At 38.7% G+C, this 26,494-nt stretch overlaps 1 protein-coding gene across 1 annotated transcript in view; it reads right to left on the bottom strand.

The window, feature by feature from the left end:
• Nucleotides 1-6,653: 6,653 nt before the first annotated feature.
• Nucleotides 6,654-26,494, bottom strand: part of CABCOCO1 (ciliary associated calcium binding coiled-coil 1) — a 50,076-nt gene continuing 30,235 nt past the window's right edge. The window contains exons 6-7 of the mRNA XM_051618518.1: nucleotides 9,474-9,587; nucleotides 6,654-6,792 (exon numbers count right to left, since the gene is read on the bottom strand). Coding sequence (XP_051474478.1) covers nucleotides 6,751-6,792; nucleotides 9,474-9,587 — 156 coding nt within the window. The 3' untranslated portion in view covers nucleotides 6,654-6,750. The remainder of the gene's footprint in view (nucleotides 6,793-9,473; nucleotides 9,588-26,494) is intronic.

Raw genomic sequence — 26,494 nt, 5'->3', positions numbered from 1 at the left:
GACTCAAGCTTGCAGCTCTGTATTTACTTGGAGAAAATCACCACTGGGTGTGAGACTCCCCCATGGCAGGGAGGCACCTGCACCCACCTTACACTGGGTGCAGGCAATGAGGGGGAGCAGGGGGCTCACCCGGCTGTCCCGGTTCCCCAGCGCTGGCCCACACCTCGCAACACCCAGCTCATCACAGGCTGCTACTGGTGTCCAAGCCTGACAGTCTCAAGCAGCCCAAGCACACCTACCTCTGCTCTACTTGAGTCACATCAAGGTAAATAAGCCTACTGAGATCAAGAAACATTTTGCCCGAGTAACAGGTTAGTGAGACTGACATTAGGGGCTTAAAAATCAGCCCCGTAATTTATATTTGGGAGACAGTATCAATTACTGTCATATATAACAAAGACATACCTTCAAGTAGCCCTACACAACAACAATTTCACAGAAATATTGGCATTGATAGCAATTGAATTCAATTGAGCAATTTATTCAACTACTTCAATAGATCAGCCCCCATATCTACATTATTAACAGAAAACTGGAGGAGAAGAAAAAAAAAAAATTAAACCAAGAGCCTTTGGTAGCAAATTAACATCACTCCACTGTGTTCCACAAAATTAAAGTCTCATCTGCAACCCTGTAATCCAAAGGTATGTCTTTGAAATGCAGTCAAGAGATCCGTGTCAGTCCTGCTTTTATAGTACATCATTGGAAATGGTTTCTGGGGCACTGGAGCTGCATGAACTGGTAATTTGTTAAGGTGAAATGTGACATTTCAAAAAAAGGCTGGAATGATCTCAGAGCAAAGCCAGCACAAATTCTGAATCCTGCCTTTATCCCAACAGCCACCTGGTAAGAAAATTCCAGTGCAAAATTTGTGCTAGTGGCAAAGTTACCCTAGGACAATTACACACAACTGTAATTGTGACTAGCAAAGAAGTGCAGTAGAGCTGGCTTTCTCTCACCTTGCTCATTCAGAGAACAAACCACCCCAAAATCCTTACTCCGGCTAGAGGCTTGGCAGGCTCACTCAGCTGTCTACAAATGATTTAGCAGCAGAGGAACTGGTACCACTAAACATTGAGAACTCCAAACTGCAATAAAAAGGAAACAACTTGTTCAAAGAAATGTAGTAAGCATCACTGTTACCTCATCTAACTCTGGTAAAACCAAGCACAGATGTGCTGGGGTGGAGGGGAGAAGAAGAATCTTCCCCAAATTAGCACTCTCTGGGCCATATGCTCACTTCTGGCCTTGACATGAGGAAGTGCCTGCAGACCCCCAACCTAGTCACACATTAGCAGGCAATTTACTAACTTACTGTGAAACAGCAGAAATATCACAAGTTCCATTTTACTATTAATAGAGCTAACTGCATTCTACAATGTGGTATGTAAATTTTTGTAAGCTTGTATCACTCAGTTCCTAAATCAGCAAAATTTAGCAATCTTCAACATCTCTCAGCAATGAGTGAAATTTCTTTTACTCCTGTGAAGAGGGGAGGAGGTCAAGAAGGCTTGGGAAAATTTGTTAGTATGAGCTGTAATATGGATTTGGCAGAAAAGAAATTGAGAACATGTCTTTGGAAAACAATCAAGGCCAAAGTTTTGCTCTTGGAGCTGCATGCTAATTCATGACTTACATGCTTCAAAGAAACTTGCTACTCTGATGATTAGGACAGCAAAATATTCACTGTCTTCCTGACAGTCCAAAGATGGTCATTTTTCTTCCCTTTGTCAGTGTCCTTCTGTTCAGGCAGGGCCATGTTTGTGTCCCTCAGCACACAGATAAAGACTGACTGATGTGTTGCTGCTTAGGAAGATTACAATCTAATTTAGATATGGAACAAAATGAAATTACAAAAAATAACTGGGCAGGTGGCAGAAATTTAGGCTCAGTCTTGCAAAAAATGACAACTGGACCTTACCTGGATCTCAGCAGCTCCCGGGGTAGATTAAAAGTCAGCGTCTTTGTGGCTAACCACATACACCACCTCAACACACACAAGCAACCACTAAAACTGAGGACCTATAGAGCATCTGAGATGAGTAACCTTGAGCCTCCTGTATCCATTACACCTGGGGTTAATCACCAACACAAAATTGAAGTGTGGAACTTACTGCCATGGCATGGCCAAGAGTACAGCTGAGCTCAAACAAGGACGAAACAAATTCAGGGAGATGTCCTTTGATTTCAAAGGGTATGCCTTCAAATGGTGGATCACTCTCAGGCTGCCCCTGTTCCTCTACTCTTCCCTAAGCATCTCCAATAACCAATGCCAAAGAGGACCCTGGAAGACTTGGATCCTGCTCTGTCTAGGCATAACATTTCTTATGCTATAATCAATGCAATAAAAAAAATAGTCTGTTTAGACAATAAATCTGTGCTGGTTGGAGTTTGAAAGATTTAAAAGTCAAACTTTAAGAAAACGTTGTGTGCAACATCTTCAGATAGAGTTAAAGAGAGTCAAATTAAAACTCTGAAATAGTCATCTAGTCTAACCTCAGCGGAGGGAGCCAAAATCCTGAGGCCCTCTTTGCAGTCACTGGAGGCACTGGCTCATCTAGAAGGTGCTTCAGAGCACCTTGCAGAGGCTCCCATCCGGAATCATCAGCATCCCAACCTGATACAACTCCAGTAGCCTTTTTCCAGCAACAGAGGAGGACTATATTCTTTTTGGGTGAATAATTTTCATGGACCATTCTTCTTAGTAAATCATTTCCTCCTGTCAGGCCACAGGTCTCCCTCTTGCTTCCCCATGCTACCTGGCTGTGGTGACTGCAAGTCACCTTTTCTTTTTTGTTCTTTGAACCACCTGCATAAATATGGACAATACATACAACTATTAGCAGCCCTAGGCAACACTGTCAGAGCAGAATTCTACATGAATACAAACCTCACGTTTAATGCTGTCTTTGTTGCAACAGTGACAGAGAAGGCTTTAAAGCAGTGGGCTATTAAGTCAACTATGTAAAAAGTCAGGTTCTTTCTACCCTGCAAATATTTTACATTCTGTTCTTTCTGCAGTATTACTAATTCCAAGCTCTGTTTACTGTTTGTATCTGAATGGAACTCTCAATTACATGAGTCACTGCAACTATCCTTTGATTTTTTTTTTCCTTTTTCCCCCCCCTTGTGGTTTTTTTTTTATATTTGTTTGTTTTGTTTGATTTGTTATGTACATGTAATCTGAATCCAGAGTGGCTGGAGCCTGAAGCTCACTCTGCACGCTCAGAGTGCTACAACAAAATGGGCTGAAATGTTACATTCAGTTTTGAGTTGCTCATTGCCAGCAACGCTGCTTGCCTGTTTTGTCACTGCTGTCACTTCCTTGTGAACTGTGGCAGAGAAGTGGAGGTGGTTTCACCTTGAGCACAACCCTTACCATCCTAGGAAGAGCGAGGAAGGAGAGGGAAGAAGGTGAACTGTCCAGTTACCTGGAGTATCTCTGGCTGCTGCATGACATACCACACTGACTGGTGCTAATAGAAGCAAAAACATCCCTTCCACACCCCAGTACATCTACAGGTGTCAGCTACCAATTCTTTGCCAGCCTTGCCGTGTACATAACCCATGCTAATGTTCTCTTCTACACAGCTCTGGACCAGCCCAGGACCAAACCTATGCTCTGGGGGCTCTTCAAATAAGTGCGATATGTACACCTGGATAAATGGTTTTGGTGGCCAAATGAATCATGTCCTTAAGGGTCTGATTTAAATGGACCAATGCACACATTTTGTGGTCAGGTTGGCAGCGTGTGTTATTGCAGAAAATGTCTTTTCCTCACTTGTGAAAAGCTGAATTTTAAGCCTCCGCACAGTGGCTTTTCTGGGAAAGCAAATTTTCTAGGAATGCCAGTTACAACTTTAGGAAGGAAACAATGTGGCAGTTTTCAAATTCAAATAAAGTTTTGGCACAGAAGAGAAAGAAGGCTTGAGAAGAAAAGGTCACGACAAACAACTATGAAACAGGTAAAAAACTGTTTCTTTTTTTGTCTCCTTTCCTGTCTTTTCCAAGCCAGCTTCTTACTAAAAAATCTGCTTTCCATCTCTTCTAAACTGCCATCATGCTGTCAGTATAATGCAGGAAAAAGAACTGCCTGAAAATAGAGCTATTCTTTTACTAGAGGGTAATTACTAATTGTTCACCATCTCATTACAAAATCCTAGCAAATACCAGGATTTTACAATGAAGATGCTAAAAAGCATCAATATTATACCTTGTATAGAAAAAACCTATAGTGTTTCATCTGTCCTCTGGAAAGCCACCACTTCTCTGGCAGACAAAGTAGAAGGCAACACCTTTTTCCTTCCTTTCTACAAGATTTGTCTGATTTAAATTGAAAGATCTGTAGGGTGGGAACCCATTACGAACTATATTAAGCACATGTACTGTAAAGACCTATGTTACATCAATAGTGTTGCAAAAAAACCCACACAACAAACAAACAAAAAACCAAAACACAAAAAGAATCAAAGATTGTTATACCAAAGCCTCAACTGTAGATCTGAGGAATGACAGCGTAATTATTTTTAGAGATGACTATAGCAGTAACTCAACTTGACATGAGAGACCTGAGAAACAGCAAGCCTGATTTAAACCAATGGAAAAGCCAGGAATGCAGAATGGAGACTGTTCTTAATGCACCATATTGCATCTGAACATTTTGTTCCCACTCATCTATCCAAAGCATGACGTTTTGCATTTCATATTAACATTCTGAAGACACTAAAGGATTCTTCAACTTGATATTCATACACTGTGTCAGAACATGCACTCTGACTGCTCAGAGAGATGTTATGTCTACCTTTTACTTATCTTCTTCCTTGGGCCTCCTAACCATCCTCCCTCCCACTCAAAAAAACCCCTTGGGGATATTTTTACTGGTAGCATTATTTAGTTCAGCATGAAGGTAGTTACAGAGTTTGTGGAATTTGGACTTCACTTTGGGTTTCTGCAGTGTCTCAGCCGTTATGCATATGCACTAAGACCAAATGCTAACAAATCATTGCAGTAATACTGGATGTTCATATACATTTTCTCATCTTCAAAGCACTTCAAAATTTCCAAGAGGTTCTACAAAATCTGTGAGAAGGAGGAAGAGATATGGGTAAAAGCTTTTGTTTAGTATTGGTTTGGACATCAATTATAGGTAGGCTCTTTCTGCTTGGCACTATAGCAGGAATGTTGTGGTCTTCAGACTTAACCCTGAAGTGCTAAACAATGTATGTTAAAGATTCTTTTCTTCTTTTTTGTTTTTCCCTTTCCCCCCTTCATATGGACTGCTGCTTTCAGAAGTTCTGTTCTCATCTTGGAGTTCAAAACCAGGGAAACTTGCAACATCAGCATGATGTGACGGGAGATGAAGTTATGTATCAAAATAAGCGGACTTCTGATTTCATAACCAGGAATCCTAACAACTGTAGAAGATTTAAAAAAAAAAAAAGTACGAGTCAAAACGAATAATTGCCCACGAATCCCTTCAGAACAAGCTCCCAATAGCTGATGGGAAGCTCCCTCTAATTTGCTGCCCAGCGCCGGGACGAGCAGCCAACCAAACGTGGAAGCGAGCCGCTGCCGAGCTCCTTCCTCCCGCACCGAGGGAGGAATTTTCTCCAGGCCCGGGACCGCGGGACCGTCCCTGCCCCCGGACCCGGGGCCCCGGGAGCGCTGCTGTGCCCCCCGCTCCCTCCGCGGCGCAGGCGGCAGCGCGGGCAGGCAGCGCCCCCTGCCGGCGGAGCGCGGGAGCAGCCGGGCTGGGGCGGGCGGCCGAGCCTGAAACACGGGGGAGAAAGGGAACAAAACCTGCCAAACAGCTACGAAATTGTGATGCTACAAAGTCTGGTTCTCGAATATTCCACTAGCCACGCTATCCGACCCAGCCTTTGCGCCTGAGAGCGCGGCTTGCAGTCAACACGCTGCTGAGGACACCGGGTTCTGCAGCACAGCACTTAGCTCAGTCTGAAAATTAGATGTTAAACTGGTTCTTCTGAGGTCACTTCTTTGGAGTATGAGACATTTCTATAGCGTCTGACACAGTATGGAAACATTCTCAGATGAAAGGTTACATGCATTCCAGAAAATTTTCCAAAAGGAACTCTTCTTGGGAATACTGTAGAAGTAGAAGCTCTTCATTTATGCCATTTTAATATGGTAGAAATAAAGAAGTGTCAGATATTAAATTTGTTTTAAAGCCTAGGAAGCAATTTAAAATGAAATAACATACATACCATTAACTAATAACTCCAGCGAAAAGTGTGTTATTACATGTTAATTAAATTCTCCCCTTATACCTGCAATGCCTCAAAATGAGGCTTGCTGTCTCTCTGTGTATTCTCCTTCCAGCAAAATTCCCTGAGAAAAATCCACAGGTCTAAAGCAGAAACTGTTAAATGTTTCACAACTGGAAAAAGGAATGAAACTACAGCTTCCCCCCCCCCCCCAGATTAGGATTTCTATTCAGAAATAAACTGAACTTCAACATGTTTTAATTACATATCCTCCTGTTTATAATCTCCTCTTTAAGTCTAAACTAAGCAACAACATTGGCAGAACACAGTAAGTTTGAGGAACCAGGATGAACTATTTCTAGGTAAATGTTAACAGAACCTTTTTCCTTTCTGTAGCAATAATGACTCCCAGGCAGGGAGCCAGCCTGCTGTGCGTGCCATCCCCTCCTGTCCAAGTCCTGCAAAATTCAACTTCACTTTTCTTATCTGGCTACTTAGGACTTTTTAATTTTTCTCTTCTCAAATTTTAAGCTTCTTCTTGCATTTGCAGCTCTTCATCTAGCTCTGCCTGTAAAGAAAATCAGAAGAAGAAGAAATAAATGGTGGTTCTGCTGGAGCTATCTCAGGCTGCACATTGTCTTTGTGGCTGTGATACATGGTAGTGCAGCAAGACAGACATTATCCTGCACACCTTCCTGTTTTGCAGGCACAACGGTGTGTCAGCCTGTGCTTACCTGATAACACTTTATCATCTCACTGGGCACAATCCCCACGCAGGGCACAACTGCCATGAGCAGGAAGTGACCTGGGACCGGCATTTTTCATGAAACCTTGTCTGGGGAGATAGGCTAATTTGCCTGTATTCTCAGGCAGCCTTTACCAATAAACACCAAATCAGAAAAATTGCTTTGGGAGTTGGTTGTTGCCACTGTTTTTCCTTTGCTGCAGATGTTTGTTCTCCAGTGTAATACATTTTATGGAAAGATTGCTGGAATCAGAAAGTAGTACTGAAAACAAACAATAAAAAACATATTTCTGTGATGTTGCTTGTCTGTCTTAATTACATACACAATTATGAATGTGTATCTCATTCTGGAAATCCAGACTGCTGTAGGTATGGAGAGTTTAATTTACAATGTAACATTTGTGGAGAAGGTGCAAGGGTGGTGACATATTTTAGTGAAATCTTTGGCAGTGATAATACATAGCAATCTTTAATTCTATAGCATTTGGCAACATGAGATCACTGGAAAAATGGCAATAGATACTGGTGTTTATGGGGAATTTATGTGTATTTCTCAATATCAGCATTCATAACTGCAAAAGTTCATGAGAAACAGAAGGAGAACAATGATGGTCTTTCCAAGAGTCGCAAAGTTTTGTTCAAACAACCAGAATGGGCTCAGAGGTCCTTTACAGACTGCACATAAACTGTTCAAAAACTTAGACTTACATTCTTAATGGACTTAATGCAATTTTGATAAAGAGAATGGATTTGGCCCAGATGAGCTTGCAGTAAATTTGGCATTTTAGGAACTTTTTGTCAGGTCTAGAAATCCCTACTAGTGCTACAGAGCAACCTACCAATGGATAACCACAGATAAAATGTTTCCAAAGGTCTCGGTGTCTCAGATCAGCAGAAAAAAGCTGGAATTTCTATCTTAACTTTGTATCTTTGGAGATGGCCTTCACCACATTCAATCCATCCTCAAGTACCAAGAATTACGTTGCCTTTTCTTCTTCATTTTTTATACCTCTCTGTCCCTGGCTCTACCTCCAGTGGCAATCAGCTGCCACCACACTCAGTATGGCTGCTGTTGTGATCGCTGTGTGCCAGCACTGTCATTTCAGACTATAAGTAATTTCCTAGATTCAACTAGAGCAACAGCTGCCTTATGTTCCCTGGAGGCATAATGCAGATTGTGAAATCACAGCTCACACATAACAACAAATCGGTATGAGTTTGACCATGTGTCAGGCAAAAATATAATTCTAAGATTACCTCAGAGGTCAACAAACTGAGAAATCAGGTGATATATTGGTGGTGGACTTCTAAAAACCAAAAAGGAAATTATTTTCTGTGTCTATAACCAGAGCTGCAAAAGAAGTAAAAAAACCCCCAGTTTTCTAATCTCTGCAGTTTTTTTTTTTAAGGAAAAAAAAGAAGTTCTTAACACTGATGCTAATGAAATCAAAGTCAAGTGAAAACCAGGTATTTAATTTTTTCTATAGGCAGAGACAGGAACAAGACAACATAGGCCAGGTTTCCTCCTGTTCCTAAAGATATGTTGAAATGGAATGTGAAATCAAATAGGTAGATCTAATGAAGGTGTCATCATTCCAATTTATATCACTCATTCATACATAATCCATGTAAAAAGCCTTTTAACAATATCATACTATTTTCAGACATTAATGCAGACATTAAATATTAGATATTTAAGACACTGCTGCTTGGACAACAGTGTCCAATGTGCTGCAGCAAATGTTTAAAGTGCCTAATGCCACCTGGCTGTTGCAAACAATGACAAATCCTACCAGTTCCTGGGTGGAACTGAGTTCTAGCTGTTTTGCTTGCAATTATTTCATATGCTCGAGGGAGCATTTTACAAAATAACAATGATCTACTCTGCTGGTTTTCTACATGTTTCAATTTACAGACCTCCCTGCAGAGAGGCAGATCACCCTACAACAAATTTATGTCCACTGACAACAGCTTCCTTCCCTTTCAAGAACCCCACAGAAAGAACTCAGGGACTCCTCAGAGCCTACAGACTACGTCCTGAAACCTGATCTGTTCCATTAAGGCAGCTCTGGTATAGTTACACATCTACCAAATGAAGTCTAGAATTGGCATAAATCTGTTATTTCTTACACAGATTGAAGGATGTGTAACATAGATACATCTAAAAATATATATTAAGCATGCATTGCATATGCTTCATCACAGCAGCTTATCCTGAACTCCTGAAAAAGAATTTTAACAGTGACACTACTGAGAGCAGGATTTGGCCCATGTTTCTTAACACATATTAATGCTGAAGATACATGTTGTTATATTATTGGGTTTTTTTGATATTATCACATGTAAACTGACTAAACTAGGAGTTATTTATAAAGGCTAATTCACATTTTTACAGCATATGGATGTACTTTTTGCCAGCTTTGAATACAGTTTATATTCATTAAGATTGAGCTAGCTAATTAACCATAGACAGAATTAGTGAAATGGCTTTCTAGTAATAGTACCTCAAGGTTGCAAATAATTTCGTTTAGGATTTCAGCCACTGCAGACTTCAGATCTTCATCAATGACACCATCCACAGAATCTGTTTCAAAGGACTCGGGCTCTTGATCAGACCCCTAGCAGCAACCAAACACAAGAAATAGGTGAGTTAGAATATCCTCCTGCTCTCCACGAGGCCACCCAGCATCAGCCCAAAGACATGCAATAATACAGGAAGCCTGCTTTTGAGAACTCCTGCTCTGACAGACTGTCAGCATCTCTCCTTCCCTGCCCAGATCTGGCCAGGCAGACCCTGAGCTTATGAAGTTGCATGGGGAGACGTGCTGACTTAAACATCCTCTGTTGACTAATTAATGCATTAAAAGCAACTTCATTCAATCTTAGAAGAGAAGTCATGATATATTCTGGGGAATAAAGATCATTAGTGACTGGGCTCCAGTGCGAATAAATGACTCAACACATACTGGCAGCATTAAAAAAAACACCAATGTCATTCAGGTTTAATTATTGCTCAGAGGTTTATTGCAGATTTTTAAAAATGGAAATGAAATGGCTGGCAAACAACAAAAAAACAATACCTTTTTTGTTACTATCCAGGTGCTCAGAACTGGAAAGCACACTGAAAATGATTATAGATCAGCTTCAATTTCTTGCTGCATCTCAAGGGGCCCTCTTTATAATACTTGGAAAGAACAGATGATTTTCATAATTTCCTAACACTACAGCTTCTTACTCATGTGGATAATTAAGTTTAGAAAACACAGAGCTTAGCTAACATGAAGTCTTCCCAATGCAATTTGGTCACTTCTGAGCAGGAATCTTGTTGCATTTTGGAATGAAGGGGCCCAGCTGACCCCCAGGGTATTTTTTCGAAGGAGTCAGCTGGAGTAAAGCTGTGGTGACAATGCACCAAATAAGGCCTTAAGAAAAATATTTTAATATGTGACTATAATTTAAGAACTGCTAACAGTCCAAGTTTTCCTACTTCATCAATTTGTTCCAATTCCTCTTTCCTGTGAACATGGAAGCCACACTGGTATTCCACTGCAGTTGTGAACTGCAGCTCTAGGAATGCTCTGAGAAGGAAAGAATTTCCCCCCCCTGCGGGAGCTGGGTGCAGCACTTAGTCCTTGCTCAGGCTCTCACAAGTGATGCAAAAGGTGCTCCTGAGACCTCTAAAGGGACAGGATTTGGTGTCACTTTTTTTTTTTTTTTTTTTTTTTTTTTTTTTAATGGATGACAGAGAACACACATGCCAAGTACGTTGACAAAAGGCATTTTTGAACAAGTAATGAACAGAGTATAATACCAAAATGGTACGTCTGGGGCCTCTACAGTGCAAATTGCCCACTGAGAATACCAGACAGATGTTCCAGTTCTGAGTCAGCTATTACAAACACGATTTTGCTTGGATGGTGTAAATCAACTACACTAATTCACATCAGGGTAATTGCAGTTTCCATAAATTAATTTCCTCATACCTTTGAAATCATAGCTAGGTTGATATTTGGTTTACTTAGTCACTTGCTACAGTTAAACATGCTGAAAATATTAAAGGTCCTACACATTTACAAATGTGATAGCAAAAATTAAAAATAAACAGTGAGATGTAGCTATTGTACTTGATTGCATTAAAGCTCTCTCTTGTATTCCCAAAAGCTTTACTGAAATGAAGCTCGGACCCTGTCATTATCTTCAAAGATTCCCTGTTATTAGTGAGCTTGCTAAAAAAGGTAGACAGTATTAGTCCATGTTTATAAGAACCCAAAAGGCTGACAGAAAGATGTGCAGAATTTAAGTGAGGAGAAAATCAGATTTTCTAGAAACATTTTCCTGTACCACTTGTGACTCAAATTTTACAGCACTGTGCTAGTGCCTACAAGCTCACAAAAAGGATAGTGAGGAAGAAAAAAGACTTAAGGTGAGCAAAATGTTATTATTTCTAAAATAGAATATACTTTGTTTTAAAATTCTAGTTTTTTGAAACTCGAACTCTTTTGATTTAGCAAATATTTCCACTTTCTCTGATTTCTTAACTTACATGTTCTTATTAAAATATTAGCTGAATTGGATGAGAATTCATAATTACTTTCTGCTTCCTTAAAACAACAGTTTTTGGTTGGCTAGTTAGTTTTCACTCAGAACATTTTCTGTATTTATATCAAATCATTATTTCACTTATTCCCTCCAGTCCAAATTTCAAAAAAAATTAAAGACAGTAAAAAAAAATAGACTGGGTTTTTAAAATCAATTCCTGGCTGATCAAAAACATTTTTATCGCATGGATAAGATTTTCAGAGGTTCTGTTTTAGAATAATATTTTTCTTCACTGCGTCCTTTTAAAGAGAGTCATTCTTTACTTGTCTGTTCCGTGTCTAATAATAACCCTTGGATCATTAAGAAATAACAAAATTACAGCAGAACTAGTCTCTTTAATGAGCCATAATAGGCTCAACATTCAGCCAAAAGTTTTTTATAAGACTGTGAAACTTCAATGTAGAATATTGAGTATTTTGTTTAGTAATAATAAGTTTATGAGCACTACTACAGTATACAGCCAAAATTTAGTGACCTAAAAATGCCATTCTGCATTGCTCCTTCCTATACATTGTGTCCTTAACAAGTCCAGGGGAAAATTAGAACGAATGAATTGTGGTGAGAGCCTGAAGCCAACAAATGTATTTAAATGAATCCTTCTGATGCAATACTTTCCTTTAAAAAATACAATTAAGTCTTTGTATTTCCTTTGAATAAAACCTCATGTTTAATAGCACCAATGGCTCTGTAGTAAAAGCTATTTTAGAACAGAAAAGGAGACACACAAAGTTTTATACAGTTACAGTGGCTTTAAAAAATGTTGCTAGTTTCTGAAGTCTGAGTAAATTTATGGTGAATTACTTCCACTGACCTACATTAAAAAATTCATCCTCCTTTTTGTTAATTCCTGAAGATTTGTCATTATGTGAGCATTATTCATTGTGACAAAGATGTATTACTCAAAGTGCCCTCTTGAATCAATATAACTATCAAAATGTGAGAAACTGTTTGGCAAGATGATAATGCCTTAAAATTAATTGGCAATATTTTCCTACACATTGCGGTCCAATGGGTCCATAAGAATTCAAACATAAAGAAATTGTGAGGCAGTTGCACAAATGCAGAGAGCATATCAGTGTCAGCTGCAGAGAAAAGGATATTCTGAAAGAGTCTAGAGGGAGCAGGAGTTAAATGCAATACTCTCGCTGATTCCTAGGTGTGGTGGGGTGCCAAAAGGCCACTTGAATCCCGACAAGTTTGAGCAGGCTAGAGGCTGCCCCAACATTCAGCAGAGGTTAATGCAGGAATTGTCACTCAGCGTCACCTCTACTTTCCCACCCCACCTGCATCACGCCTCGGCACAGTCAGAGCTGAGGGCTGGAGCTGGTGTTCAAACACCAGTGTGCAGCCCTGTGCCTCGATTTTTCTCAGGAATGGGCTCTAGTAAAAGTGTGCATAAAGAGGTAAAGTACAAGAAATGTCATGTTGTTCTGTACATAAACCCACATATTTTCCTTGTTGAGAGAGAGCAAATTACCTTTTTACCAACGTAGGCAGAGCAAAGACAATAAAATAGTATACAGGAAAAATTCTAAACCAGAATAATGGCAGGAAAGAAGATTGGTAAAGCACTCTAATAAACGAGTTCCACAGATGTGGTAGTTATTATAAAATTAGCTTACCAATATACCATTACATTTTCCTGCAGATGTTATCTGTTACTTAAATTAATTTTGCTTAAGTTACTATTATTGCAGATTTTATCCACACTGTATTTTATTATTTAAGTTTCTGTGGCATAAAAAAAAGCCTGGGCTGATAGCATTACTTTTAATAATATATGTGAGAGGTTTTAGTATTATACAAATGGCTTCTGGGTATATAGTCATAGCACAGAACGTCTGCTCTCAAAATATTATGTAGATTAAAACCAGCTATTTACTTACACTCTAATTCAAGTCATTGCAAAGGTTTGCAGTATTTATAGATGTGGTATGAAGGGAAACAATCTACTCGGGGAATAAATATCAGAGTCTGGAAATTAGCAAAGCTAAGGTCAAGGTCAGTTTGGATTTACTAACATACTTGCTGAAAATTAAAATTTATAGTTTATGCTTCCTTATTTCTTAAATGAGAAAGGAGACTGAGGGGGTAGTATATTTTCTCTTTAATATAAGACTTTTGTAGCATAGAAGCATTTTAAACCCACCTTTTCAGCTTCATATTATCTGGAATTTTGTACTCCTCTCCAGAATCTTAACATAATTCTCTAGAGCTAATCTTACCAAGCATAGGAAAATAATGATTTATAAGCACTGGAAAAAAATATCCCACTTTCAGCACGGAACATTTCTAAAGCCTCGTAACATCCTTCAAAGCTCTTCAATGACCTTTCAATGGACATGGATTTGATTTGATGTGAACAACAGATGCATTTTAAAAAAGGGTGTTCTTCATGTGTCATTCTCAATATTCGTATCATCTGTGTAGTTTCTAATTGTCTGCCATAGGACGTTATGCTACCAGAGACCTGCACAGACTTCTCTCTTACATATGGTCATATGTGAGGTTTGCTATAAACCACAATATTTAATGCAGGATTGGCATGAGTTCTTGCTGAGCATGCCCAGCTGCACACCTACACATGCACTGAATTTCAGTAGCTGGAATAAAAGGCATTTCATGGGATACAGTTTGTTAGCTGCCTGCATTTCATTTCATGTGGTTGAATCTGAATAAATAACTAAGGGACAGAGAATCACTGTCTCACACTGACTCAAACTAGCCTGCCTCTGGTTTTTCATCCCTCTTTAACCTGCCAGCATATGCAAACACAACAAATACACCCTACTTGCCTTTTGAGGCATCGCCCAGCAGTGTTCTCACAGGTGGGGATGTTTCTAGGAGGTTACTGATAGCTCTACAAATATCTTTGCTATCCTGTTTTGCAGCAATACTATCCACAAGGTCCAATGGACCAAAGGATATTATGAAGCACTCCAAAACTTCATCCAGACATATGATCTGTGTAGTGTGACCAAGATGGCAGAGCTTCCTTCTGAACACCTTCACTGTACACCTTGGTATTAATATTTAAAATCAAATTAAGGTCAATGAGGGACTAAAATTGGACTCTCAAGTGTGTTCCCCAGTTGTTAATGATGCACATGGAAATTCTGTGTGCATGTTCCTGGGCAGGAGTTTTCAAACCACTGTTTCTTAAAGGAGACAGAAGTTCGGTAAGTCACAGTTATACTTTATACAATTTTTCTGCACTTCAGAAATCAAGTTAATATATTTCAAAGAGAGTTTTCCATGTTTCTGAGCTGGGACGTGAATCAACTGTGTTGACAATACATCAGTAATTAATCTAGTTCAAAATAGCTATCTGAAGCAATTTGGTGCCTACATTGACAAAACAGGATCTACTCCTCCCCCTAGGAAGCTGTAAATCAGTCAGTGACATCTGGCCTCAAGGACATCAGAGTCATCTGAAATGTGGTAATTTATATTAATGAACATCAATATTAATTTTTAAATATAAAGAATTTGCTACTGCCGTTGTGTTTACATATGGAATAATATTTATAGCTTATGTTCCTCCTTTCCTACATTTTACCCATAAATTCTTGTAAGGAAACACACTGTCACAGTTATAAATATTTTTCTTTGGAGTTAAAGCTTTTACATATCCTCTTACTGTTTTCAGTAACTATATGAGGGCAACAACCAGGATTTTCTTGCTACTCCTGGAACTGCTGCCAATTTTAATGCTTGACTGAGTAGAAAAGGGTGCTCTAAAAAAACAACCAAAGCCTTCCTCTCTAGAGATATCTTAATGCAGAATGCCCTTAATACCTAGATTCTGTAAGAATATGCAAACATAACAGGAAAAAACCCATAATGCTGCTTTTATTGGGCTGCAATCACTTACTTCTGCTTTTACAAAGTCTCCAATTATTACTGCCAATTTGCAGATTATTTAGAAAGACAAAATAAAGAGACATACCAAAAAAAAAAAAAAAAAAATCCTCAGCTGGCTTTCATGCTGAGGACACATCACTAAATGATTCACCTTGGAATAGTCACTCCAAATTCACATTTTTGTTTAGCATTGCCAAATCTCCTAGAGTTATGGGATTACAAGAGAATCTCAGCTTTCATTTAAAAATAAAGTTAGTGTCTAGCTCTTATGGTTGCAGAGGAAAGATTGGAAACATAAATCTTGAAAGCCCAGAAACTAGACTGCAAGCAAAAAGAACCAAACAATTATTTTTAAGCAAGTCTCATGATTTTTTAGGATCTGTCTCAGCATTTTACATTCTTGAGGTTAACAAAACCCTTTTAAAAACAATACATACAGATTTTTAGTAGGGGTGAAGGATTTTTTTTTTTTTTGAGAACCTGAAAGTGCAACTCTTGCATGTCAGGAGTCTTCAAAGTTCCAGGCCCGCCTTTCCACTTCAAATGCAACCATCAAACAAGCAAAGAGCAGGCAGCTCTAGTTCTGGCTGTGCAGTTATACTCACCAAGGATCGAAAGCCAGTAAAAAAACCCCAGAAACTTACAAGAACCTTTCCCACAATAACCACCTAGCTGGATTTACAAACACTTCAAAAAAAAAAAAAGCCTTTTTTTGTGTTAGTTAGGTGATCCCAGAAAACTAGGAAAGCAGGTTCTGTTGAACCCAATGTACAACAGGCAGACTAATATTTTGATGGCCTACATTTATCAGCTAGAGCTTTATATTTCTTTGTTGTCCACCTCTTTTTCCAAATAATTTAATCAGGAAGGATCTGATACGAATGCTGAAACCATCATAATAAAAATGTTGAAGCATACTTAGAATCATAGAATCATAGAACTATTCAGGTTGGAAAAGACCCTTGGGATGACCAAGTCCAACCATCATCCCTACTCTACAAAGTTCTCCCCTAAACCAGATCCTCCAACACCACATCCAAACGACCCTTAAACACATCTAGGGATGGTGACTCAATCACCTCCCTGGGCAGCCTATTCCAGTGTCTAACCACTCTTTCTGTGAATTTTTTTTTCCTAATGTCCAGTCTAAACCTGCCCTGTTGCAGCTTGAACCCATTTCCCCTTGTTCTGTCGCTAATTACCTGTGAGAAGAGACCAGCACCAACCTCTCTACAATGACCTGTCAGGTAGCTGTAGAGACTGATGAGGTCTCCCCTCAGTCTCCTCTTTCTCAAACTAAACATTTCCAGCTCCTTCAAGCATTCTTCATAAGATTTATTCTCTAGGCCCTTCACCAGTTTCGTTGCCCTCCTCTGTCCTCGCTCCAGCACCTCTATCTCTCTTGAATTGAGGTGCCCACAACTGGATGCAATACTCAAGATGAGGCCTCAAAGGTGTGGCCAGGTGAATTTGGTACTTCTTTCTGGGAGGAGGCTTCATATATTTTAAAAAGATGTGCTGCAGTCTCATGCTCTCAGAAGATCAAATTGCAAGACCGCATGTGCCTTTGGCAACACAACGGCCTGTAAGGATTATATTGCTTACGGGGATGGTTTTCGTCACACCTGCTTTAGGGGCTTCATCAACCCCTTAAGCCCTTCCTTATAGCAAGTGCAAAGATGACTGCATCTTTCAAATTAAGAACATAACAATTGCTTAATATGCTCACCTTGGACCATATCAAGTACAGCATTTCCATGTGCATCATTAACAAATAAGAGAAATCTGGTGGGATAGCACACAGCTCCCAAGACAAAATTTCTCTTAGTTCATCAAGCAGGTCTTCAAGCATTATCTAAACATGAGTACAATGTACATGAAAGGAAGTCATCAAGAAAATTCCCCCCAAACCAGGAAAACTTTAAAAGAAACTTTTGAGACAAAAGGGCTTCAAGAAATGATTGGGAGCTCCTACTGAGAATGTCTGACAGCAACAAAATAATCTTTTGCTGTTGATAAAGTGTAATCACTGTCTCAAGCTGGACAGAGGTCCCACCTCCTGCCTTGGTCTGCTGCCAGTCTTAAACAGCCTTCCCTTCCCATGCACTTCCTCTGAAACAGCTTTTGCTCCATGCAAGACTGGTCATGGACAAGCCCCTCACCCAACTGCCCCATACTCTGTGCATTCCTGCACCACCAGCTGACATGGGAACTCTCTAAACTCCTGCCATCAGGTCTGTCAGATGTCAGTAGGCTTGTCTCTACTGATTCAACCCTAGCTCATGCTACAGAAAAAAGCTGCTCTAACACTTTAAAAGGCTGCATTTAAAAAAAAACAATGAAAAACAAACCCACAACAAAACAAAAAACCCTAAAGGATATTGATTCTGAGCTAAGAAGGGAAAAAATTGCTCACACAATTTAAAAACTACAATAGAGATTTTTTAAAAAATATGCTACATTAGAAAACTTTTCAGGTTATACAGTCACATAAAAATGGAGAGATTGTGTTCTTTGTTATTAGGCCTAAAACATAAAGTCTTTGCCTGAGTGTGTAAGTTTCTGTTAAAACAACAATTTGTCCTGTGGACTGTAAATTCAATTACTGTTTTTATTGGAATCACATTTTGCTTTGGAAACAATCATGCAGAAAAACAACCAGTAACTTAGACATCTTAAAAACATCTCAAAACAGGCATGGCTCTGAGAACAAATCAATTGTGGTAATTCTTCCACTGTGAAGTGCAATGTTTTTTAAATCAATTTCCATATTTTTAATTAACACCTAGTTAAAAAAATAATCTTACTGTAGGTCATTTTAATAATAAATGGTAAAACAAATTTACTTTATCAGAAAATTGACTCAACACTATTTTAGGGAGTTATTTTTCATGTTTTTATCATCAAAATTAAGTTATTAAAATACATTTCCCTATTTGGAAATGCAAAAGCCAGCCCATTTTTCTCTCAAATTTCAGAGTTGCAGTTTTCAGTCACCTCTCTATGTGAAACCAGCCTGTTTTAGCACCAGATTATTTGATCAGTACACACAAAACCCCACACAAATGTAAGATACCAGTACTTCTTTACATTTGCATTTCTCTTTAACTTGAATCTGCAGTATTCTCACCATAGCCTGTTAGTCAAAAGAAGCCACCACTTCCTTGTACCACACTTGAATTTCATACCTCATTGTAAACAGGCTCTCCTTATTACAGTACATGCCCATAAATCTGTTTATACTGGAGTTTAGCTTGAATGCTGGGGTTAGCTTTAACTCTCTCTTATAATACTGTCATTCACATTAAATAAAAATACAGTTGTGGATAGGGGCAGGGTTAGCCTGGTGAATGCAAGTGTTAAACAAAGCTTTGTTTCAGCATAGCTTGGCTTAGTGGGTGATTTGAAATCTAATAAGTTTCCTCTTGGTAAACTGCCAAAACCAACCACACCTTGGATGATGTGAGGTTGTTTTTGAGAAGGTAACATCTCCTTACAGATTATCTCCTCCTACTTTGACTTGGAAGGTTTCTGAGAAAAAGAGTCATTTCCATTTCTGTTGGGGCATGAAATGGTTTCTGGTGAAAAAACACATAAATCTCATTCTGCTTTGACTTGTTAGGAAGCTCATGACAGATTGTATAATCAAATGTGGATATTTCAAAATTTGTTCAAACAAAGGATGAGAAGAAACAAGCCTTTTTTACCAAATAATTTATCCCCAAATAAAAATAAATTAAAAAACCCACTAAACCAACACTCACTCAATTCCTTATCCTTTATAAACTCTAAGTGAACTTTGTGTTTTAGAAAATTACCATACACACAAATAACAAAACCAGCAAAAATCTGATATTTGTTCAACGAAGGTTTCTGCAATCATACAGATTATTGACACAGGTCACTTTTCAAACTTTGAAGTGAAAATCTTGAGTCAGCTATAGAATAGGCGAATAGGAAGGGTGCTGGGTTGCACTGAGCACTATTCTTGTATTTTGTCTTTCTGAGAAACTCTATTCTACAGGGATAGGCAAAGACAATGGGATCAACAAGTTTGAACAGTTTGCCTGATGAAATAAAAACAATGCATCCATGATGGTCAGCTTCTGATGGAAAAAAAAATGAAGCAATGACGTCAAAGGGATGTATCTATGTACTCCTTTTAGCAGCACCTTCTCCCTGGCAGCTTTCCTAACTGGCAACATCATCACTACCTAGAGGGAGCAAATGCTGAACAGCAGCACCTTCTCCTAAGAATGCACAGCTATACCCAGAAACATGACATTACCTATGCTGAAGCTGTAGTCTTTCCATCTATCCCTCAGAAGAAAACACGTATCAGGAACATCAAATGCAACTGGATTGCCAAGCAGAGAAGTTGAGGAGAGGGTAGAAAAATCACTAATGGTTGGAAAACTCAACTGGCAATAGAGAGAAAGGTGGGGTGGATGGGGACATAGGAATTAAATTGGTCCTCTGGAAGGAAAGGCTTAGTCAGCAGCTGAGGGAAAAGCGTGGGTCAGCATGCAGAGGCAGAGAGCAGGAGTGGTGGGAAGTAGCTCACAACAGCTGAATGTCTCGCACGCAGAGGAGAGGCAGTGAGGCTGAACAGATCCACCTCCACCACTCTGGCAGCGGAGTGCAATGCTGAATCGTAACACTTATTATTCTAGTCTCAAAGTCCCCTTTGGCCCCAACTGCCAAGCCTGCCAGACTGCACGAAGCAGCTGAATGTTGAGTGTGGCTTCAACAGTATCTCTTGTCATCAAACCAAGATTTTAACTGGCTTTTCCAATAGATTTGTAACCCAAAATCATAATAAAGATGGCACTCTAAAGACTTCTGGAGGTGGGCCCTATTAACTTCCTTTTCTATGTCAGGCTGTTTCCCTCTGATTAACCGTCATTCTATCTAAACAAAATGCCACATGTTCTAGGTCCTCCTGTCATGTGATTCTTTATTTTAATTTTAACATTTGAGTGACTGTGAAGACAACTCTCACCACTGCCATTGGGTTGTGGTTTTATGTTGGCCAGAAATACTCACCTATGCACCAAACACAGTCTTTATGCAGCTGACACATTCCATATATACACAAACACGTATCTTTATCTATATGTAACTGCTAATTGTTGTTTAAGCCTAGGACTAAAAAATCCAAAACTAAAAAATGGCCTTTAAAGATGGAATCTATAGCAAGAGCTGAAGAAAGAAAAGATGCTACAAGAAACCCTAAAGAGAAAAGACCTTAACAAATACAATAGACAAATTTTCAGCATAGTTCCCCTGCAAGCACTATCTTCACATTTATAGGACTGACTGGTTTAAGTGTTCTTTGAAGGTGTCCATTATATTACGTATACATCCCAGTAAATCACACTGGATGCGCAACCGCGTGTGGAAGAAACAGAGCTGATAGAAGATACCTTTGAAAAACTTGCCCCTCAGACCAGAGAGGTTATTTCTCTGTGACAACAAGTAACTTAACAGATATATTTGTCTCTCAATGGCAAATTAGTCTCAAAGCAACTTCCCCCATCAGAGATAAATCTTAGGCTGCTCTTACAGTAAAAGTGATAGCTAATTTGAGCACTTTAACCAGATCTTTTACAGCCTTAAATTATTAACAATGTGAACTTTAAATCATTATATTTTAACCAGTGTTCTACTAGCTCTCTCCCTACCTTCTCTGATTTTAATTTTCTCACTTGTCAGCATCTCTTGGCAGTGAGAACAAGAAAGACCTCAAACCTTTGCTGATTGCATTCCATGCAATCTGATTTCTAGAAATTTTAAGTTGCTGATGGGGAAGGAGACAACTGTACCCTTTGATCAAGATACACATCTTGATCTCTTTTATAATTTCTTTTTAAAAAAACAATAATATTACAACAACAAAAAAAATCATCATACAAGCTTCTCGATCAAAGTGTGTCACTGTCTGCTTCCCAGTCAACGTACTGCCAGGAAACTGGCAAGGTGCCCAGGAAGAGCAGGCAGCAGCTGGTGGCTTTGATTTCCATCTGCACAGCCACTAAGGCATAAAATAATATGTCTCCATCTAGTGGGCACTGAACAGGAAATCTGAAAATGGGCTGGAGGCGACTTCCGTGGATGGCAGAAGGAGCTTTGCTAGACTTCCCATCAGCAGAAATGGTCTCTAAGGCTGTACCAGGTTGGAAATCTAGCTAAAGGAAGAAGGGCACTGAAGTCCCACTGATGATTCAATCACTGTACTGGCACTTGCCCTTGAAAGTTTTCTCCAGAATCGTTCATAGAATATCTATTTCTGTGCTTGCACAAATAAACAACTCTTTCTAACACTGCAGCACCCTGGAAGTCTTAATGGGCAAAATCTGAAAACATAAAAGAGGTAAGAGGAAAAGGAAGGTGAGCGCAAGGATGCCATTAATGTCCAGAGCTCCTGAATTAAACAATAAGGAATAAGATGGATATTCCAAAATAATGTCTTCCTTTAGGAAGAACTAAACAACAACATATTAAAGCATTATCCCCCTGACTACTCAATGACAGGACATGCAAAATACCTTAACTTTATCATGTGGTTTCAGAGAACATCCTAGACTGAATAGCAGCAGAGGTATCACGAGATACATAAATCTGTTTTTCAGAGAAGTGCCACAGAAACAGTCCTTGGGACACAGATTTTAGAATCCACATGGACTCTCAAATAAAGGAGAAACTGAGGCACAAGCCAGGGCTCTGACAGCTCTCTCGTGACAGAGACAGGACTAAAACAAATAGCTATTAAAAGACGAATTCTATTACATTCATTATATCACCCTCCCTTCCATTGATCACCATTTGTTTTGACAACAACTCTGCCAGCAACGTACTGACTGGACATATTATATGCACAGCCTCCTAGTGTGAAAATTGCATGCTAATGAGGAACTATCAGTACAGCAAAATGAAATAAAGAACAACAACAAGATCATACTATCGATTTTTTTCCATACATATACAGATTGAACTTAAATTCTCTTAGCTTGAGAAATCTATTGAGACAGCTCTCCAACACAGCACAATTACATTTAATTTAATGACTCTTCTGGATGCATGATAGGTCCTAAAATTTTCTGAATATCTTTTAATAAAGTTAAGATGCATTTTGATTTCACACACCTAAACTGATTACAGGAAAGCATTTTCTACTTTTATCATATATTGCATTGCAGTAGAAGTAAGTTTATTACCCTATAATTCATTCAAAGAAACTTCAGTTTAGCAGCACCTAATAGATACAATCACTTAAGGTAGCACGTTGGCAAATTTCAGCTTTAAATCAGAAGACAATATGTCTTTATATTAAACAATAAATAAATAAAAAAGAAGCAACTTATCAGAGGAGAGCATAATTTTGAAGAAATTTGGGCATGAGCACTTAAAACTGAAGTCAATACATGCCAACGTCCTCTGTGCTAATTTATTATATTGCTTGTTTTTGCAGGAAGGGGATGAGATTTTTTTCAATCTAATCTAATTCCCTTTATTTCTACAGAAACTACAAGAATTAGAAATGAATGTTGTTCCCTCAACAATTTGCTGTGAGAAAAGCTTTATTTTTCAGGTCAGCACTCTCTGCTTTGATTGCTCAACGGGAGCGTCAGAATGGCTAAAAAAAGGAGGCTCTGAAATGTTAGGAAATAGAAACTGCTGACTACCTGGTGAAGGAATAATGATTTATAATATATGAATAGGGGCAATAACTGGATAGCAGGCTTTACTCAAAAAAGCCTTAATTCACAGATCTGACATCAGAAAGTCATAATCCATCGATCTAGCATCAGAATGATGGATTATGACTTTTTAAGAAAATGTAGACATGTCAACTTCACGAGCATTCCGGGAACCGTAGTCCAAATTGTTTTACTGAGGTCATTTGAACAATTTCAGATTTTTCCAATAAAGCTGAGGCACTAATATTTTTAAATGTAAAAGTTCTATTGGCTCCATTTTTTTTCTTTCAAGCCATAAAACCCCTCCAATCAAATAATGCAGGTTGCCATTGCTTGTGATTGAAGAATTATTTGTTTAAAATTACTTCAAGTGTGTGCCATTTTCTTACAGAGATGACAATTTTAAATCCTAGTTGAGTTTTATGTAAAAAAAAATTTAAATCTGTATTCAAATTTGAAGACAAAAATAAGGTGCAAGTGAAGAAATAATTACCATGTTTTCTTTCAGGAGGAGTACTGGCATATACTATACCTGTTGCCCCCTGGACTACTGCAAAAATATCTAATTTTTTATTTCTGATGTCTTCCTTTTTTCAATGTGAATTTGGATGGAATCTTTTATTAAAAGAAATAATACTCTTGCAATGTGTGAATACCTAGAAGTTGAAATGTATTTTTTATAATGAAGAGTAGCACAAATTAACTCAAGAAGCCATCTAGCCTCTTCAATGAAAGACTTGGAACTTCACTTTCTTTACAAACGTAGGCTAAGGTTATACAGCGAAAAATTCAGGAAAGTTCCAGAGATCCTTTCATTGAACTTTACATATTTACAAGCAAACCAAAATTTAATTAATAAAATTCTATTACAAAATCTTCCAGTGGAGTTTCCTCATTACAATTAAGAGAAACCACCTATAAATTAACAACTGTTACATTAGTCTAATTCAATGGCTCAGACTCGGGTAAGAGTTCTTATAAAAGTGCTTTCTGCTCCAGACAAGTGTTGAGAATAAAAATAAAATCCCACATTAAATATAAAATATGACAAAATATGCTCAACATATACACATAGTAAAACAAAAAAACCCCTGTGACTAAAAACTTTTCCAAAGGTACAAAAATTTTAAGTCTACAAGTAACAAGGGCTAAATAAAGGGCAAAAGAAACAAACAAAGCTGGGGTTGCATAACTATTTTCCCTGCAAAATCCTTTGTGTCTCCCCTTGTCTAGAAGGCTGAGCTTCTCCTTCTCTGGTTTTCTCACCATATTTCCCTTACTCGTGAAATGTTTTTAAGAGAGTTATCAATAAAGTAATTACTTACATGAAGCTTTTGTTTTGCTTTGTTTTTTAAACTTTTGTATATGTTCACAAGCAAAGCTACTATGGGAAGGAGAATATGTCATAGGGCTGAAATAATTTATTTCACTAAGAACCGTGTACATCGAGCCAAGGCACACTGGGTCCAGTCTCAGCCCAGGTTTCAAAACAGTGAAAGCAACAAGACCAAAGGAAAAGACAGCTGCAGAACATTACCCTTTAAAATCTAAGTGGCTCATAGAACTAAAGTGAAAAAAATGCACTTTTAATAATTGTAGACAGAAGCAATTTACTTCATTTTGACAACTAAATATGAAATGGCTAATAAAAATCACTGCCACCTTACACACACTGCTTCCTCTAAATACACCTAATCTTAGAGGTCTCACATAAAAGGATCACTAAGAAAAGCAACTACTACTTTAAAAAAGCCTTAAACAGCAATAATGTTACACAAGTGATCAGAAGAGAGAGTACCTAATTTGATTAACTTTACTGGGGAATTAACATCGGCAGGCTGCAACTGCTCACTTGGAAGGCAGTCATGAGTACACCATGGCCAACAGTTTTCTGCTTGGACTTATATATATATTTTTTTTTCATACATATTGGTTTTGCATCTGCTTTCAAAGAGCCTCTTGTCCAGTACCCTAGTAGCATCAAACCAACTTTGCTGTTACTTCCTCAGCAAACCACCTTCTACCTGAATTTTCCTTGGATCCTTTCTGACCTTGTATCTAACCAGCTCAGCTCAAGCTTCTGACATCAAATGAACCCAAGCTCATTTTGACTAAAACCATTCTAACCTTTCCAGACTGAAGAATTAATAGAGCCCTCAGGACTACCTGCATGGGAAGACAGGAGCCTGGTAAACTGGGTATCTCCTGATTCCTCCTCTTTTTTGACCTATGCAGTAGTCCTACTTCTTTTTATTAAACTGCTTGTATCCTTTCCTTGTCTCCACTGACACCACCAAGTCATTTCATGTATATTATGAAGCAGCAGTCAGGTGTTAACTTTCTGTCTTTAATGATGTGTGCTTGAACCAATGACCTTGAAGTGAAAGGCTCTGTAGATCTTTAGCATTCCCTTGATACCCCAGGCCCTTTTGTTCATCTAGTTTATAAGTAAAACCTGTGTGCAAAAGGAACACTTACTCACAACTACTATTATGATCGTTCTGCTGTGGCAGTACATTGCACTGAAAAAAGTATGAATTATAAAGTGCCTGGGTTAGTAAAATTTAAATCAAGCAAATGTTAAATATTAAGGCATTTCATCTTTTTCCAAAGTTTGGCAAATTTATTACAAAGCATTGAAATTGCACTTCAAGCCCTAAGGCTTGCAGTGTTGGAGCCTGCCTGGTTCATGTAATTAAAAGAATACCATAACTCAAAATGAATTAAAAATTAAATATACGTGGCCTTATTGTTTACTTTACTGATAGCACAATTTCTAGCAAAAAATTTGTACTGCTTAATACCTGACAAGTTGTTAAAGCAAATCCTCTTTCTCCTGCTGTGCATATGATGAAAAGAGCAGAGGTTAAACACTGCAATACAAAAAATTGGGTAATTCTATTTTTAGTCATAGTGGTGCTTAGTTTCCCCTTCTCATTTTAACAATGAGCAGGTGCTGCTGAAGAGGGGGAAAGTGCCATGAAAGGAGGGCATCAAGCTGGAGAGGGATAAGAAAATGCTTCCTTGGGCAGAATCTTCCTCCCTTACATGGTCATTAAGTGCCTTGTATTGCAGCTTTTTATCTTAGGCAGGAGCTGGCTTGCAGGAGGAGCCAACCTATGTCCATTAAATTACTGGACATGCAGAGCTGGTGAGGCCTGATTCAGAGTAATATTCCATGGGTGCAAAGCTAACAAGTTTGTGTGGCATAAAAAATATTCTCTCACATGGTGCTTGTGAGACACTTGCAAGGGCCTGGCCAGCAAATGCTGGCTAGTGTTCTGAGGGAACCCAGGGGTCTAAAAGGCAGGTTTTAAGGGATGGAAATCTCATTTTCTTCCCTCTGAACCCACAGCAAAAAA

This window comes from Apus apus, chromosome 4, assembly GCF_020740795.1.
Source record: "Apus apus isolate bApuApu2 chromosome 4, bApuApu2.pri.cur, whole genome shotgun sequence".
Lineage (NCBI taxonomy): Eukaryota > Metazoa > Chordata > Aves > Apodiformes > Apodidae > Apus > Apus apus.
Note: the sequence above shows the minus strand (reverse complement) of the source record. Positions and strands in the feature narration are given on the sequence as shown.